Source organism: Pistacia vera, unplaced genomic scaffold (genome assembly GCF_008641045.1).
Source record: "Pistacia vera cultivar Batoury unplaced genomic scaffold, PisVer_v2 Contig223, whole genome shotgun sequence".
Classification (NCBI taxonomy): Eukaryota; Viridiplantae; Streptophyta; class Magnoliopsida; order Sapindales; family Anacardiaceae; genus Pistacia; species Pistacia vera.
The window spans coordinates 3,058,003-3,075,468 of record NW_022196028.1 but is presented as its reverse complement, the minus strand read 5'-3'; the positions used below and the strand labels follow the sequence as shown (position 1 = coordinate 3,075,468).

The window sequence follows — 17,466 nt, the reverse complement described above, 5'->3', positions numbered from 1 at the left end:
CCTAAATCTCACCATCATTGGTACGACAACCCTCTCATCACCATGAAATATCCCCTCAGCCTCTTGACCAAACCCATCTCACCTCACCCCCGTTCACCTCGCCAATCGCCAGCAAAGTCGTCTTGCTACCATTGTTTTTTTTTTTTTTTTTGGTTGATTAACTCATGGAAATCAATTTCGTCGTCACCATTGTACTCACCGGCACATCCTGTTCAAAAGTCCCAACATCCCGGCTTTTAATTTTTGTCAATCATCATCCCAAATTCTTAGGTTTTGAGTGAATAGAAAAATTATTAACCTAGCCCGGTGAAGGTCTTAAGTCCTTTTTTAATCGGCTGGTTTTAAACACTGATTGTGAAGTTGGTTTCAAAGATCTACCTCTATACTTATGTAGTGCAGTTAAATCGAGTCACATACAAGCATAACGGAGTCTCTGTACAACAAAAGCTTATGACACTCAAATGTCAGAGGGTAAATTAGTTGATTCATTACCAGACTGAATTGTGAGAAAAAAAAAAAAAAAAATGCAAGAATAGTAGTGTCAAGTTTCCTTGCGTAATTTTGTTTATGCGGAAGTAGATGTTCAAGAATCATGCCGTCGAAGTTCGGAGTCTTCACTTGATTCGCATCAATTTTCACAAACAAATTGGCCGAAGACGAGATTTGCCGTTTCCGACTTGGAGTGGAAGTACATTATACTTCATTAATCTCTAAACAAGAGAAGTTGATCCTGATTCTTCAACTTAATCGGACACTTTCTCAAATTTTCATGTATAACAAAAGGGATGTAAAGAATCTGTATCCACATCAATTCTCAAATGGCTGTATGTCCTGAGCATTAAAGAATAGGCTAACGTGAACTCTATAAGCTTTAACACTTCATATAAGTAGAGTGGAGGTGGATGCAACGATTCAATACTGACGACACGCTTCAACAAGCTACAAAGTTGTTGAAAAGAGTCAAATAACTTTTGAGTAAGCATTTTCTGTGTATGGCTATAATCTTTCATCTATTAAATAAGGCCTTCCCTACTATTTATGGCACATTGCAAAGATGGTTTGGATAATTTTGGTTGGAGATCCCATGTCGAATAGATACGGTCAAGTCAATAAGTTTATAAGAATGGACAATCATTTCACTCATTAAGGCTTTTTGGGTAAAGATTTAAGCCTAAAAACTAACAAATATTATCAAAACCAATCTCTTTTGAACTGAGTGATTGACCAGAGATTGCCAAACTATCACTATTTATAGGTGGGCTGCCAAACGACCACTATTCATAAGCAATTACGCTTCCGATTTATAGTGAGAGAAAAACTGGGCATACATATTATCAAGGAACGACGCTTTCATTCACATAATCATCCACCATATCAGGTCACTCGATCAACTGCGGATTTTATGTAATTTTATAAATGCCATATATCACTTTTTAAATATTGGTCGTTCATTTCAACTTGCTGCAATTAGCACTCACATCAGTTTCAATAAGTTTGATAGCCTTTCCTGCAAATCCTTTGTTCAATCTCTCATGGTATCAGCTGAGCTGTTTCTTACAAGGCAAACAATTAGACAAGTAGAAACAGCTAGGGAGCCTTTTACCACTGATATTTGCAGTATCTCTGTATAACGGGTGAATTTGTAGCTACCTTCCCTTGAAAAATTTGTGCTACTTTTCATTTGGTGTTTGAATTTTGATCTGGGCTAAGGATCAGGATTGAGAAAAGGAATTTTGTTTGTTATTTGCTGGCATATCTACTGCAGATACCTCCCAACTTGTAACTCCATCTGAATATTTGTGATGTTTGAGAACTAATCTTGTGTCCAGTTTTTCTCGAGTTGAACGCTTAATTATAAAAAAAATTCATTCAAGTTTTTGATCTCTTTCTCAAAAAAAAAAAAAAAAAAAAAAATCATCACATAAAGGTGTTACTGAAGAATGCAGATAAAGCCTCAGAATGTAATTATATATCAAAATCATCTCAAGTTTAACTAGTACAGAAAACCCAAAACTAGCTAGCTTGCTACAAAAAACATGCGAGTTTCGATATTAGTTTTGCCCAGGTCATAAGTTCTTCTGTACTGAAGGCCTGCAACCATTCACAAAATTACTTCTATTACCCATTGATGATAAAAACGATCCTCTTGTAAATGAAGACTTCTTTGAGATAGTAGCCTTAGGACTGTATGACTTGTGGCCATCCAAACCAGCTGCATAGCTCTTGCAAGACTTCATTTTTAATCTACAAGAAGCTCCCTTCTTTACAAGATCTTCCAGGTTCTTCACACTTGCTAAAGATGTAAAAGACTGAGACTTCCCCTGATAAAACTTTGAAAGACCTCTTCTGCATAACAAAATTTATAAGCTTTAGAGAATAGAACTATAATTATTCACAAACAAATGATATCACCATTCATCTCTATGAATACTTACTTGATGGGGAGTTGAGCAACAAGCTCAGATAATTCATACAAAGGTCCATTTGAAGATGATGAAGAAGATGTACACGACCCTGAAGAAGATGCATCCTCCATCAACTCCGTTACAAACAATGAAGAAGATACAGAGTTTGTTGAATCTTCTAAGGATTCAACAGATGATACTGACTCAGAAATTTCATTACTACCTTCTATAATGACCCACTGATCATCTGGTTTATTTTTCAAATTACTCAGATGTTCAAATAACTGGTTGCTACCATCCATGATCACCCACTTCACAAAAATTCAGAAGTTGAATTATTGGTTCGATTCTTCAAGATCTATTGAAGACTTTTCTGTTGTATGGTCTTTGAAGAGGGAGCATTTATGTATATATACATAATACCTTTATACTCGGTGGCCAGCAAAGATTGGATAATGTTGACCATTTTATTTATTTGTTTATACATTAAAATACAATATGATGAGATTTGTAATTATCAACTGTGTATGGTTTAAACTTATTGCCTTTCCCATACTACTAGGAAAAAGGATAAGGTCTAATTTTGAAGACATCCATATCCGAGTCACCTCTTTTTTATATGGCTGAAACTCAGGTCACCATCTTTGGCAACTTTGCCTCATAAAGCTATGACAAATTTGCATATTTCCCCATTTCAAGGCCAATAACACAAAGTAAAAGTTTATGCCCAAGAGGAATCTCTACACTTAGCAGACCGCACCAATTTTTGGTGGGCATGGATAATACTTCCACCAATTCTTGTTTAACATGATATAATTCAAGAATTTCATTTTTCACCATTTTCACTCATGTGTACAAACTTTATTTGTCTTTTACTCATTTCTCAGTGTAAAACAATCCCAGATCTTTAAAAAATATAATATATAGTATTTATCTAGATTTATTATGATGTATTAAAGCTGTAAATAATTATGGAATATTCATGGGTTATGAGCTTAATATTTAAGGGGGGAAATTAAGGTAGGTAAGGATAAGAAGGTTGACTTAGATTAGATGATAAAGGAAAAGCATGTGGGTATGTGATGGGCACCCAAACTGCCACCACATGCTACTGCCAAATTTAATTCTTCTAGTAATCTTATCCATAAAATATAATGACATCTCACTCACCTTTTCTTTTATTATTATTAATGCTTTAAACCTTTTACTACTATTTTTCTAATAAATGACTTGCCCTTTCCTAATTCCCATTTATGTACCAACTGATTTTTCTCATAAATAAGTCCTATCCGTTTTGGGCACGCGGACTTGATGATGTATTTCTCTATTTCATTAGAAATACATGCCTGCGTATGTAAGGACATAAATGGCATAATTATTATAATACTAGCGAATTTAAATATGTTTCCTGAAATGAATAAAATTGAGTCTGTTACTCATACGACCTTGCGTATTGGAATTTTTAATTTCTTTTTCATAATTATTATTCTTTTTGGAATACTAATTTGATATAAACCTATCAAATCCACTAGATTGAATTAGCATGGAATTAAGCAAAAAGCTCGTATATCAATCTAAAATCTAATAAACCAACTCTTGGGTAATTGAGTGATTTTATAAAAAAAATTGAATATATTACTCAAGAGATCTTAAGTTTGAATCTCTCTTTGGTTGTTAATAAAGGTGATTACTGAAATTCTTATCTAGTCGATAGTTTTACGGTTTCAAAAGATTAGTTAAAGTTCACGTAAATTGACCCGAATAACAAAATAAAATAAAAAATAAAAAATCTAATGTTGAACTAATACATTTTAAAATTACTTATTAAATAAGAACCCATTCATATTGATAAAAAGCACTTTAACAAAATCAAGCAGCTGTAGCCTTACTTTGAAATCATTAAAGTTTGTGCTTGACTTCAAGTCATACTCAAGTTTGCCACCCCCATAACTCATCCCTAGCAAATAAACTTTAACTCAACCAGAAATATGGAAAAGAGGCAAAAATAAATATAATATAATATGTTATTATCTCATTTCCTCGTCATTTTGTTTGGCCCAAATGATTGCATTAGTAATTAATTTCATTTTTTTAAGATTCAATATAAACAGCAGAAGGATACCAACAATTTTGCACTAAGTTGTCTCACAACTGAAATATTAAACTCAATCTGTAAGAATAATTTATATAAATCATATGCTTAAAGTGCTATATGAAAATTGATATAATGTTGGCCAAGACTGATTACTGATACACTGGTAGATTCATATTACACTTCAAATATCATCATTATAAGACAAACTACCTTGGATAATTAACAGGAGGTTCCAAGCTACCAACCAAAATTCCAAGATCAATGTCCTTGTCTTCAAACTTTTTGATGAATGGGTGACTCTGAAAGCACAAAAAAATCATGCATATGAGACTCCACTCTTTCTTAAGAGAAATATATATATATATGACTTATAAAACAATAATCAATAATACTATGTGCACTAACCATTTTGTACTAATCCAAGTACTAACATTGAAAATTTGAAATTCCTCAAAAAAAAAAATTCAAATTTTCACGGTTAGTACTTGGATTAGTACAAATTAGTTAGTGCACATAGCATTACTCAACAATAATATTGTCAAATGAACAGTACAGTGCAGTTGATTACTAACCAAGAGGTCCAAAGATGATGACCTGTCTCGGGGATCCTTCTGTATGCTGAAAATGCAAGAAAGTGGCAGTCAAAACACTATTTATAAACAAATTCTGTTCCAGCAATAAATATCCACAAATGGTAGAATGATAAAAATAGTTATCAAGACAATTCAAATATTTTGTTTTTTCCAATACAAGCTTCAAAAGTTTCATTGTGTCATTGCAGAAATGTTAATTGACAACTGACCCCCCATTCTCATTTGGAAGAAACTGAAAAACTCATGTAATCTATATCCATTTCAACTCAATGACAAAAAAGGTAAGTGGCAGTAGATATAATTGTATAATTTATCAGGGTCTTCAAATTTCAGAAGCAAACTTGTAGAAGTAAGCTCAGGTTATGAGACTCAAATTTCAACTAATTGAAACTGAATTATTGCTTATCATCAAAATGAAATCCTCAAGCTTACGCATCAGATATCCTTCATAGGCTCCAAAAGGAAATATAAAATAATGGGTTGGTATCTAAAACTATCAGCATATGACCTAAAAAAAAAAATAGAATACAAGCAACTAAAATAAAAAGACAACACATTTAGACAATATTAATAAATGTAATTGACATCTATTTAAGTTACCAGGATGACACAAATGAACAGAATTCCGGTGAGAATTGATCTGGTGGAGCAGTTGGTGGTGGGCTTTCCACAATAGCTTCCAACAGCTCATAAAAGCTAGGCCAGCTTTGCTGGTCTTCAGATTGCATGTAAGGGAAACGTCCAATAGCACACTCAAGTACTACCAAGCCCAAACTCCACATATCACTGCTATAGTCATAAGTGCTCCCACTAATTCTTTCTGGCTAGACAAGAAAAAATAAAAATTTCAAGTCAATATTCTGCATGAAACTTTACTGCGTATGTGGTTGGATGTGTGGGAAAATGCTATAAAGACTACAAAGGAAGAAATATACAGATCAAGGAATTCAATGTGATAAACGAAATACAGTGAAATAAAAGGCTCACATACCGACATATAATTGTAAGTTCCAACAAATGTATCCCTTTGACCCATAGAGCTAGCTAGCATTGCACTCACACCAAAATCAGTAATCTTCACTTCCCCTTTTTGATTTACCAGTAAATTGGATGGTTTTATGTCCCTGTGTATTACGTGTCTTTCATTGTGCAAGTACACAAGACCTTGCAAAACCTGAAATATATACAAAAGGAAATAGGCTATTCAGCCAGAAACAGAGAAGTTTTTAAAATGTTGCAAGTGAATTTTGTATTGTAGCAAGCTGCCCAACATTGAGTTAATAAGAAGGAAGCTCACAGACCTGCTTACACACAACTGCAAGATATGGTTCAAGAATGGTATTAACTTGTCGGATCACATCTGCCAGAGAACCACGATCCATATACTCTAGCACAAGAGAAATAACTCCATTGTGATAAAAAGAGTGGTAGCAAACTACAACATGGGAACATTGTGATGCCTGATTTATTTTCAGCTCCTGCACAATTTGTTTGCGGATATCCTCTTGTATGTTCATCTGAATGACCTGTAATACACAACTCGGCGAAATTCCAAATGGTTCAGAAATCAAATTCCCTATGCATCTCTTTGCTTTGAGAATCTGTGTAGTACTAAACTTACAAATAGGAACCGCAATAAAAAGTTCTTTTAGGGATGATGAAATGTGTTTTTTTTTTCTTTTTTAATAATTTCTAAACGTGAAACACCCTAAACCCTCCTATTTTTTTTTATAATTGAATAAGGAATAAAGGAAAGATACTTATCGATTCAAACAAATTAAAAACTCATTCATCTAGCAAATGGTTGAAGAACATAAGTTAAAGCACAAAAGCAAACAGGTCAGTATAGTTTTATATGGAACCCCAAAAGGAATCAAAAGCACATTAGTTGCTAGTATAATGACCTTCAATGCAAACAGTCTTCCAATCCATTTATGACGAACAAGTTGTACAACACCGCCACTTCCCTTTCCAATTACTTTGATTGTCTCGAGGTCTTCCAAAGAGAACTCAAAATCAAGCTCCTTGCAATCGGAAGGCTGTTCAAATTACAAATAAGAAACAAGTTTTAAGAGGCTTTAAAACACAAAATTGAAGAATAATTGTTCTGGACATGCGGATAAAAGTCTGATGTACATATAACAAGAGTTTGTGACATCAAGTTCACAGACATAAATAGGAGAAGATCAATCATCAGGGCCATTGTGGTTATCGTTTCCTATAAGCAGATGAGTTATAGAGACAAAACTTGTAGTGAAAAGAGAATCCTTAAAATTCAAGAATAGTTATTCAAGCGCACTGAAGACTCAAAGTTATATCTTCAACCAAATACCCAAAATAAGACGCAATATAAAATCCAGAATCAAAATAAAGAACTTACCCTGGATTCTTTTTCTTCAGAAATGAGGCGCAAACCTTTCTGATTCAAAAGCAAATCGCCATCATGAAACGTGCCACTCGCTGTCCTGACAATATACAATTCATAAAGATTCATGGTGTCAATTTAATCGCATCAAATTAACCAAGAAAGCTAACAACTAAATCCTAGAGATTCAAAATTTTCTCCAATTTATCGGCCAAATTGAAGACCCAATCAAGAAATATAAACAGTAATTAAAATCTAAAAATGTGAAATAATAGACATACAAGAAGGAGGTGATATGGGTTTCTTGAGCTGGAACTGAAAGCTTGAGTTGTTTCAATGGCTTCTTGGTCTTCATTGTACGTTCTAGGTTTTAAGAAATTAAGAGCAACTGTTGTGTTTCTAGGGTTTAAAGGGTGAGACGTGAGAGAGAGAGAGAGTAGATTATTCTTTTCTGGAGAAAGTGAGCCGTTAACGTAACATAAATTCAAACGAGGAAGGCCGCGAAAAATAACCATTGGCATTACTTGTAATTTAGGAAACAGGTAATAATCAGATGTTCGCGAACGTATTATGTTACGGTGGAATCACCAACAAAACAACCACCATAAAAATGGTTAGACTGAATAGTGCATTTGTTTCCATATCTATTCTTATTCCAATTTGTTTCTCTATTATCAAAATCTCATCCTAAATTATTCAACTATTTTTAATTTTTAAATTCTATCTTGTAATAACCATCTAACACTACCTAACAATAATATATCAAACATACTACTCCAAATAACTAAACAAACGAAAATATTTCTATTGTTGTGAAGTCCCACATCGCTAGTGTGAGAGGGGGTGTGTTTATATATGGGGCTAGAGGCCTTAACCCAACATAATGCTTTTTGGGTCTGAAGCCCTGGAAAAAAACCTGTTGGGTTTGAAGTCCAGAAACAAAACCATGAGGTCCTATAGTGCCAAAACGGACAATATCATATTCAGCCATTCACACTGTCTAAGTAATTTTTTTTTTTTTGAACCAAAAATTAGAAAATTCATTTCTCCTCTTTCAAAATTTGAAATTACAAAATTTTTAAACAGAAGAAATAAATATTAAATAGACAAAGATCCATCACGGATTTTGCTACCTTACACGAAATTAGGCGGCTTAGACAATGACCAGGGGCAATGGGTCAAAATTAATTAAAAATATTTTTACAATAATACTATACTTACAAAGAAATCTTATAAAGATATACATACAAAGTGAAGTAGCAAAAAATGAATGTAAAAGTGAAACAAAAAGTCAAACTCATATTCACTATTTCATTCATTTTTTGCCACATCACCTTGTATGCAAATCTTTGTAAGTGTAACATTACTCATATTTTAAATACTTTTAAAATTATTTTTATTTTAAATTATATATAATATAATTCTAAATGTAATTAATTGTTAATCAAGTATCATAAGTGTGAAATAGGATGATAAAAATTTCAACCATAACGTTCAGTTTTTTTTTTTTTTTTTTTTAAATAGAAAAAAATATTAACATATCATAATTAAGGTTTTAATTATTTTAATATTTAAAATAAAAAAATTAAATTTTAATTGGGTACAACTTAAATATTAAGAATATCAAGTTTGATGTTAAATTTTTTAAGTATAATGTTATTAATATCAAAGTCTTGTTAATTTCAATTTTAATGTTTATAGTTTAACTAGTTGAAAGGCCAGCACATCGCGCGGGTTGCTTATGAAATTGGTTTTGACACCACGTTTGTTTGAATAACTGGAATTTAAATAGTGGATTTTTTAAAGATAATAACAATTGTTCGACATATTATAATGGTTCTGAATAATGCAAATTGATAATTCTACAATAAGGTTTGGAAATCAAATAAACATTTTTGTGATTTGGGACCAAATCACACTCTAAATCTATTGCCAATTCAATCACACACACAAGATCAAAGAAGAATCGAAGACACAAATAATTACCATGGTTCACTTGTTCAAGATTTGAACAAGCTATGTCCACATTGAGCTGCAGAACACTGAGGCTCATTGCACTATGTATCAAGAAAGTTTTTACAGATTACAACTCACAAGAACTCTCAAAACTCTCTCAAGCGCTATTACAAACACCCACTCAAAGTAATCCTTATAAAACCTAAGAGAAATCTAACCCACTCCTCTTAACCAAAAGGAAACACAACCTTTTTCTACATGATTCACCAAAATCGCCCAAGAACTACACAAATTGACTGAAAAGTAAGAATCCAGCAGAGAGCAAAAATACACGAAGAAGAGAGCAGAAAATATGTTCACACAATGGAGAATTGGCTGCTTTTATATGTTGACTAAATGAGAGGAGGGAAGCCATTGGATCTTCACACAAAGTGACGACCAGGATTAAAAAAGGACAGCATTCAAAACAGCAGCGCATGGGATTAAGTCATGCGGCACCGTTTATGGCTTCATACTTTAACAATCTCCACCTTGAAGCTAACACACCCCTTTTGAACAGTACCAATTAGTGCAGCAAGCATCTTTAATGTTCCTTCTTAGCTCCATTACCTCATTTGATGTGAAGTAAGTTCAAGCAATGCTTGAACTCAGTGGCAGTCACCACCTTAGTCCTCATGTTAGCTAGATTCTCCTCGGTTTGGATCTTCCGTAAGTTCAATTAGCCTCTTGAGATGAGATCTCTCACAAAATGGAACCTCACATCCACGTGTTTAGTCCTCTCGTGATACACTGGATTTTTACATAGGTGGATGGTGTAACTGTCAGAATATACAATCACAAGCCCTTCCAATAGGTTAGCCTCTTTCAGAATACCTTGCAACCAAATTGCTTCCTTAAACACATCCACAGAACATGCACAGAACTGTTTATGTATCTTGAAAGCGATTTCAAAGAAACCCAATTCTCAATTCCAAGATTAGACATTTATCTACTTAGTAAAGAAATAGCAAAGGCTAGGTCTTGTCTTGTACTAATCATAGCATACATTGTTGAGCCTATTGTATTAGCATTGGGAATGTTCTCCATTTTTATTAGTTCAGAATTTGTTTTAGGACATTGCACTTTGCTGAGTACAAAGTGACTTGCTAAGGGTATAGAAACAACTCTAGAGTCAGTCATTCCAAACTTGGATGCAAGTTTCTATAAATATGACATTTGGTGAATTTTCAGGTTATTTAATTTCCTTTTTCTCTCTATCACCATTCCTAGAATCCTCTTTCCACATCCTAAGTCCTTCATATCAAATTCAACACTCAACTTTGCCTTTAAATAATTTATTTTGGACTTAGACTCACATATTAACAACATGTCATCAACATACAAAAGCAAATATATAGGCATGCCATTAAAAAGTGTAAAATAAAAGCAATTGTCATATTTACTCCTAGTAAACCCAATCTCAACGATAAAAGAGTCAAGTTGTTTATACCACTGCCTAGCAGACTGTTTAAGACCATACAGAGATTTATGCAGCAAGCACATATGTTTAGGCATATTTCTATCTATAAAACCAATATTCTGACTCATGTATATAGTTTCTTCTAACTCACCATGTAAGAATGCAGTCTTAATGTCATAATTATTCTAGTTCTAAATCCTAGTGAGCAACTATAAACAACATTAACCTAATTGTTTTAAGTTTAACTACAAAAGAAAATATCTCATTAAAATCAATACCTTCTCTTTGTGTGTAGCCCTTTGCAACTACCGTGGCCTTGTATCTTGGAGGGTCAGATTGATGTATCCTTTCCTTTAGCTTGAATAGCCATTTACACTCTACACAAATTTGATCTTTAGGTTTTCAAATCAGTGACTAGGTTCTATTTACATTTAAGGAGTTCATTTCTGTTGGAGTAGGTACCCTAAAACCAATCAATTATTGTATAATTGACTCTTTGTAATAATGTTTATTAATCAATAAAAGACATTTTCTACTATATCATGTAAATCATAATTGTATGTATTGATATATGTCCTTAGGATAGTAAAATCATGATGAGTGTATTAAGTATTTCAAATCTTGATAGTGAGAACCCTATAATCACATATGGTGACCATTCTAGAAATGTCCATAGCCCCGGTATTATTTTGACCAAGGACACAGATAATACGGTAAGACTATCATAGTTTTGAACGATCCAGTTGAAAGCCAATGACTGATTTCACTTGTCAAGGTTGTTTGCTGACAACCTAGTGCAATACACGGGTGTATGTTGCAGGCAAGTTCACTGGATTTACCCACCAGAGGATTCCATATAGATGGAAACCCATTGTCTATGGAATAAATCTTTCAACGAATGGTGGTGCATGTTACCCTTAGACTTGAGATCACCGGAGCGCATTGTGCACCGATTGATATAGTTTGACACTAGTCTAATGTAATTCTATTTAGAGCTATCCATCCGGTAGTGATTGGTTGCATCGAGGAGTATATCGAGATTATGGTGGATTGATAGAGGATTCATCACTCCCGATTACGAAAGAATTTATCTCATGGCGCAATTCAGTATATGGCAATGACACTAAAGCTGTGGCCACAGTGGGATTGAGTTGTTGCCTAATCCAATTTATTATTCCGATCATCAGTCCAGTAACTGAATACAAAGGTATCGAAGATAACTGAGGTTGACACTATTTCTGTACCTCAGTCTCGATGAGATAACAGATGATGAAAGAATTTGATTGCACGGTAACCATATGGTTGATAGATAGCTGTTTTGCTGAATTCGAATTTACTGGGTGGCTATAATGCATTGCTAGGGGCCAATCTTGGTCTGTGTATAGTGAGACGATTGATTGGTGTTAATCGTGATACTACTCACTGCCGATATGATGAGAAACCTACGGGTCACACACTTAGAAGATAGTTTAAGGATGGTAAATTTTGTAAGGGCATATTTGTCTTTTAGAAAAATATTCATATTGGTAATTTTGCTGTGTAATTAAATTAAAGAATTGAATATAATATTTGAGAATAAGGAAATAAATAGTATTTGGAATAGAATATGGAAAAGGGTAGTGAAAAATTGTGAAACAAAGGGGCCTTTAAGTTCAGCAAATACATCCTAAAACATTGTTAAGTCCCTATAGTTTTGAAATTAGCAAACACATCCCAAATACAATCAACGGTCGACTAGTTGACAGCACGACACACCAAACACATTCCAATCACCTCTTGAGTCCATACCTTAGAAATCTACTCAACATCAAGCCAAAATCGACCGATTTCTACAGGATCTTACCAACGTTGGCGTTGACCTATTCGCCTAAATCTCAACATCATTGGTATCGACAACCCTTTACACCATGAAATACCCCTCAGCCTCTGACCAAAACCCATCTCACTCACCCCCGTTCACCTCGCCAATCGCCAGCAAAAGTCGACTCTGCTACCATTGTTTTTTTTTTTTTTTTTGGTTGATTAACTCATCGGAAATCAATTTCGTCGTCACCATGTACTCACCGGCACATCCTGTTCAAAAGTCCCAACATCCCGGCTTTTAATTTTTTGTCAATCATCATCCACAATTCTTAGGGTTTTGAGTGAATAGAAAAATTATTAACCTAGCGGTGAAGGTCTTAAGTCCCTTTTAATCGGCTGGGTTTAAAACACTGATTGTGAAGTTGGTTTCAAAGATCTACCTTATACTTGTAGTGCAGTTACATCGAGTCACATACAAGCATAACGGAGTCTCTGACAACAAAAGCTTATGACACCAAATGTCAGAGGGTAATTAGTTGATTCATTACCAGACTGAATTGTGAGAAAAAAAAAAAAAAAATGCAAATAGTAGTGTCAAGTTTCCTTGCGTAATTTTGTTTATGCGAAGTAGATGTTCAAGATCATGCCGTCGAAGTTCGGAGTCTTCGCTTGATTCGCATCAATTTTCACAAACAAATTGGCCGAAGACGAGATTTGCCGTTTCCGACTTGGAGTGGAAGTACATTATACTTCATTAATTTCTAAACAAGAGAAGTTGTCGATCCTGATTCTTCAACTTAATCGGACACTTTCTCAAATTCATGTATAACAAAAGGGATGTAAAGAATCTGTACCACATCAATTCTCAAATGGCTGTATGTCCTGAGCATTAAAGATAGGCTAACGTGAACTCTATAAGCTTTAACACTTCATATAAGTAGAGTGCGGTGGATGCAAGGACAATATTGACGACACGCTTCAACAAGCTACAAAGTTGTTGAAAGAGTAAAAAACTTTTGAGTAAGCATTTTCTGTGTAGGCTAAATCTTTCATCTATTAAATAAGGCCTTCCCTACTATTTATGGCACATTGCAAAGACGGTTGGATAATTTTTGTTGGAGATCCACAGCGAATAGACATGCTCAAGCTAATAAGTTTATAAGAATGGATAATCTTTTTACTCAATAAAGCTTTTTGGGTGAAGATTTAAGCCTAAAAACCAACAAATGGTATCAAACCCAGTCCCTTTTTAGCTAAGTGATTGAGAGATGCCAAACTATCCACTATTCATAGGTGGGCTGTCAAACTACCACTATTCATAGGCAATTACGCTTCCGATTTATAGTGAGAGAAAAACTGGGCATACATATTATCAAGGAACGACGCTTTCATTCACATAATCATCCACATATAGGTCACTCGATCAACTGCGGATTTTATGTAATTTTATAAATGCCATATATCACTTTTTAACTATTGGTCGTTCATTTCAACTTGCTGTAATTAGCACTCATATCAGTTTCAATAAGTTTGATAGCCTTTCCTGCAAATCCTTTGTTCAATCTCTCTCATGGTATCAGCTGAGCTGTTTCTTACAAGCGAAACAATTAGACAAGTAGAAACAGCTAGGGAGCCTTTTACCACTGATATTTGCAGTATCTCTGATAAAGGGTGAATTTGTAGCTACCTTCCCTTGAAAAATTTGTGCTACTTTTCATTTGGTGTTTGAATTTTGATCTGGGCTAAGGATCGGATTGAGAAAAGGAATTTTGTTTGTGATTTGCTGGACTCTACTGCAGATACCTCCCCACTTGTAATCCATCTGAAAATTTGTGATGTTGAGAACTAATCTTGTGTGTCAGTTTTTCTGGAGTTGAACGCTTAATTATAAAAAAAATTCATTCAAGTTTTTGATCTCTTCCCAAAAAAAAAAATCATACATAAAGGTGTTACTGAAGAATGCAGAAAAGTCAGAAGTGAATTTATTATCAAAATCATCTCAAGTTTACTAGTACAGAAAACCCAAAACTAGCTAGCTTGCTACAAAAAACATGCGAGTTCGATATTAGTTTTGCCCAGGTATAAGTTCTTCTGTACTGAAGGCCTGCAACCATTCACAAAATTACTTCTATTACCTATTGATGATAAAACGATCCTCTTGTAAATGAAGACTTCTTTGAGATAGTAGCCTTAGGACTGTATGACTTGTGGCCATCCAAACCAGCTGCATAGCTCTTGCAAGACTTCATTTTTAATCTACAAGAAGCTCCCTTCTTTACAAGATCTTCCAGGTTCTTCCACATTGCTAAAGATGTAAAAGACTGAGACTTCCCCTGATAAAACTTTGAAAGACTCTTCTGCATAACAAAATTTATAAGCTTTAGAGAATAGAACTATAATTATTCACAAACAAATGATATCACCTTCATCTCTATGAATACTTACTTGATGGGGAGTTGAGAACAAGCTCAGTAATTCATACAAAGGCTCATTTGAAGATGATGAGAGAATGTACACGACCCTGAAGAAGATGCATCCTCCATCAACTCCGTTACAACAATGAAGAAGATACAGAGTTTGTTGAATCTTCTAAGGATTCAACAGATGATACTGACTCAGAAATTTCATTACTACCTTCTATAATGACCCACTGATCATCTGGTTTATTTTTCAAATTACTCAGATGTTCAAATAACTGGTTCCTACCATCATGATCACCCATTCACAAAAATTCAGAAGTTGAATTATTGGTTCGATTCTTCAAGATCTATTGAAGACTTTTCTGTTGTATGGTCTTTGAAGAGGGAGCATTTATGTATAATACATAATACCTTTATACTCGGTGGCCAGCAAAGATTGGATAATGTTGACCATTTTATTTTTGTTTATACATTAAAATATAGATTTGTAAATCAACTGTGTATGGTTTAAACTTATTGCCTTCCCATATACTAGGAAAAAGGATAAGGTCTAATTTTGAAGACATCCTATCCGAGTCACCTCTTTTTTATATGGCTGAAACTCAGGTCTCCATCTTTGGCAACTTTGCTCATAAAGCTATGACAAATTTGCATATTTCCCCATTTCAAGGCCAATAACACAAAGTAAAAGTTATTTGCCAGAGGAATCTCTACACTTAGCAGACCGCACCATTGGTGGGCATGGATAATATTCCACCAATTCTTGTTAAAATGATATAATTCAAGAATTTCTTTTCACCATCACTAATGTGTACAAATTTATTTGTCTTTTACTCATTTCTCAGTGTAAAAACAATCCAGCTTTAAAAAATATAATATATAGTATTTATCTAGATTTATTATGATGTATTAAAGCTGTAAATAATTATGGAATATTCATGCGTTATGAGCATAATATTTAAGGGGGGAAATTAAGGTAGGTAAGGATAAGAAGGTTGACTTAGATTAGATGATAAAGTAAAAGATGTGGGTATGTGATGGGCACCAAACTGCCACCACATGCTACTGCCCATTAATTCTTCTAGTAATCTTATCCATAAAATATAATGCACACAGGTTGGACATCTCCTCACCTTTTCTTTTATTATTATTAATGTTTAAATCTTTACTACCATTTTTCTAACAAATGACTTGACCCTTCCTAATTCCCATTTATGTACCAATGATTTTTCCATAAATAAGTCCTATCGTTTTGGGCACGCGGACTTGATGATGTATTTCTCTATTCATTAGAAATACATGCCTGCGTATAAGGACTAAATGGCATAATTATTATAAACTAGCGAATTTAAATAGTTTCCTGAAATGAATAAAAATGAGTCTGTTACTCATACGACCTTGCGTATTGGAATTTTTAATTTCTTTTCATAATTATTATTCTTTTTGGATACTAATTTGATATAAACCTATCAAATCCACTAGATGAATTAGCATGGAATTAAGCAAAAAGCTCGTATATCAATCTAAAATCTAATAAACCAACTCTTGGGTAATTGAGTGATTTTATAAAAAATGAAATATTACTCAGAGATCTTAAGTTTGAATCTCTCTTTGGTTGTTAATAAAGGTGATTACTGAAATTCTTCTAGTCGATAGTTTTACGGTTTCAAAAGATTAGTTAAAGTTCACGTAATTGACCCGAATAACAAAATAAAATAAAAAATAAAAAATCTAATGTTGAACTATACATTTTAAAATTACTTATTAAATAAGAACCATTCATATTGATAAAAAGCACTTTAACAAATCAAGCAGCTGTAGCCTTACTTGAAATCATTAAAGTTTGTGCTTGACTTCAAGTCATACTCAAGTTTGCCACCCCCATAACTCATCCCTAGCAAATAAACTTTAACTCAACCAGAAATATGGAAAAGAGGCAAAAATAAATATAATATATATGTTATTTCTCATTTCCTCGTCATTTTGTTTGGCCCAAATGATTGCATTAGTAATTAATTTCATTTTTAAGATTCAATATAGCAGCAGAAGGTACCAACAATTTTGCACTAAGTTGTCTCACAACTGAAATATTAAACTCATCTGTAAGAATAATTTATAAAATCATATGCTTAAAGTGCTATATGAAAATTGATATAATGTTGGCCAAGACTGAATACTGATACACGGTAGATTCTATTACACTTCAAATATCTCATTATAAGACAAACTACCTGGATAATTAACAGGAGGTTCCAAGCTACCAACCAAAATTCACGATCAATGTCCTGTCTTCAAACTTTTTGATGAATGGGTGACTCTGAAAGCACAAAAAACATGCATATGGCTGATCCACTCTTTAAGAGAATATAT

At 33.7% G+C, this 17,466-nt stretch overlaps 3 protein-coding genes across 5 annotated transcripts in view; 1 reads left to right on the top strand and 2 right to left on the bottom strand.

The window, feature by feature from the left end:
- The window catches only part of LOC116130581 (arginine--tRNA ligase, chloroplastic/mitochondrial-like), a 37,963-nt gene that overhangs the window by 14,194 nt on the left and 6,303 nt on the right, over window positions 1-17,466 (top strand). The window lies entirely within an intron of this gene.
- On the bottom strand, window positions 1,931-2,806 carry LOC116130585. Its single transcript, XM_031416301.1, has 2 exons — window positions 2,436-2,806; window positions 1,931-2,346 (listed from the first exon to the last, which is right to left on the bottom strand). Exons 1-2 carry the CDS (start codon window positions 2,705-2,707, stop codon window positions 2,067-2,069), a joined length of 552 nt encoding a protein of 183 aa, XP_031272161.1. The 5' UTR covers window positions 2,708-2,806; the 3' UTR covers window positions 1,931-2,066.
- LOC116130583 (mitogen-activated protein kinase kinase 6) lies at window positions 4,584-7,870 on the bottom strand. The gene is made up of 8 exons (XM_031416300.1): window positions 7,740-7,870; window positions 7,474-7,558; window positions 6,998-7,132; window positions 6,395-6,619; window positions 6,085-6,267; window positions 5,694-5,917; window positions 5,073-5,118; window positions 4,584-4,799 (listed from the first exon to the last, which is right to left on the bottom strand). Exons 1-8 carry the CDS (start codon window positions 7,811-7,813, stop codon window positions 4,707-4,709), a joined length of 1,065 nt encoding a protein of 354 aa, XP_031272160.1. The 5' UTR covers window positions 7,814-7,870; the 3' UTR covers window positions 4,584-4,706.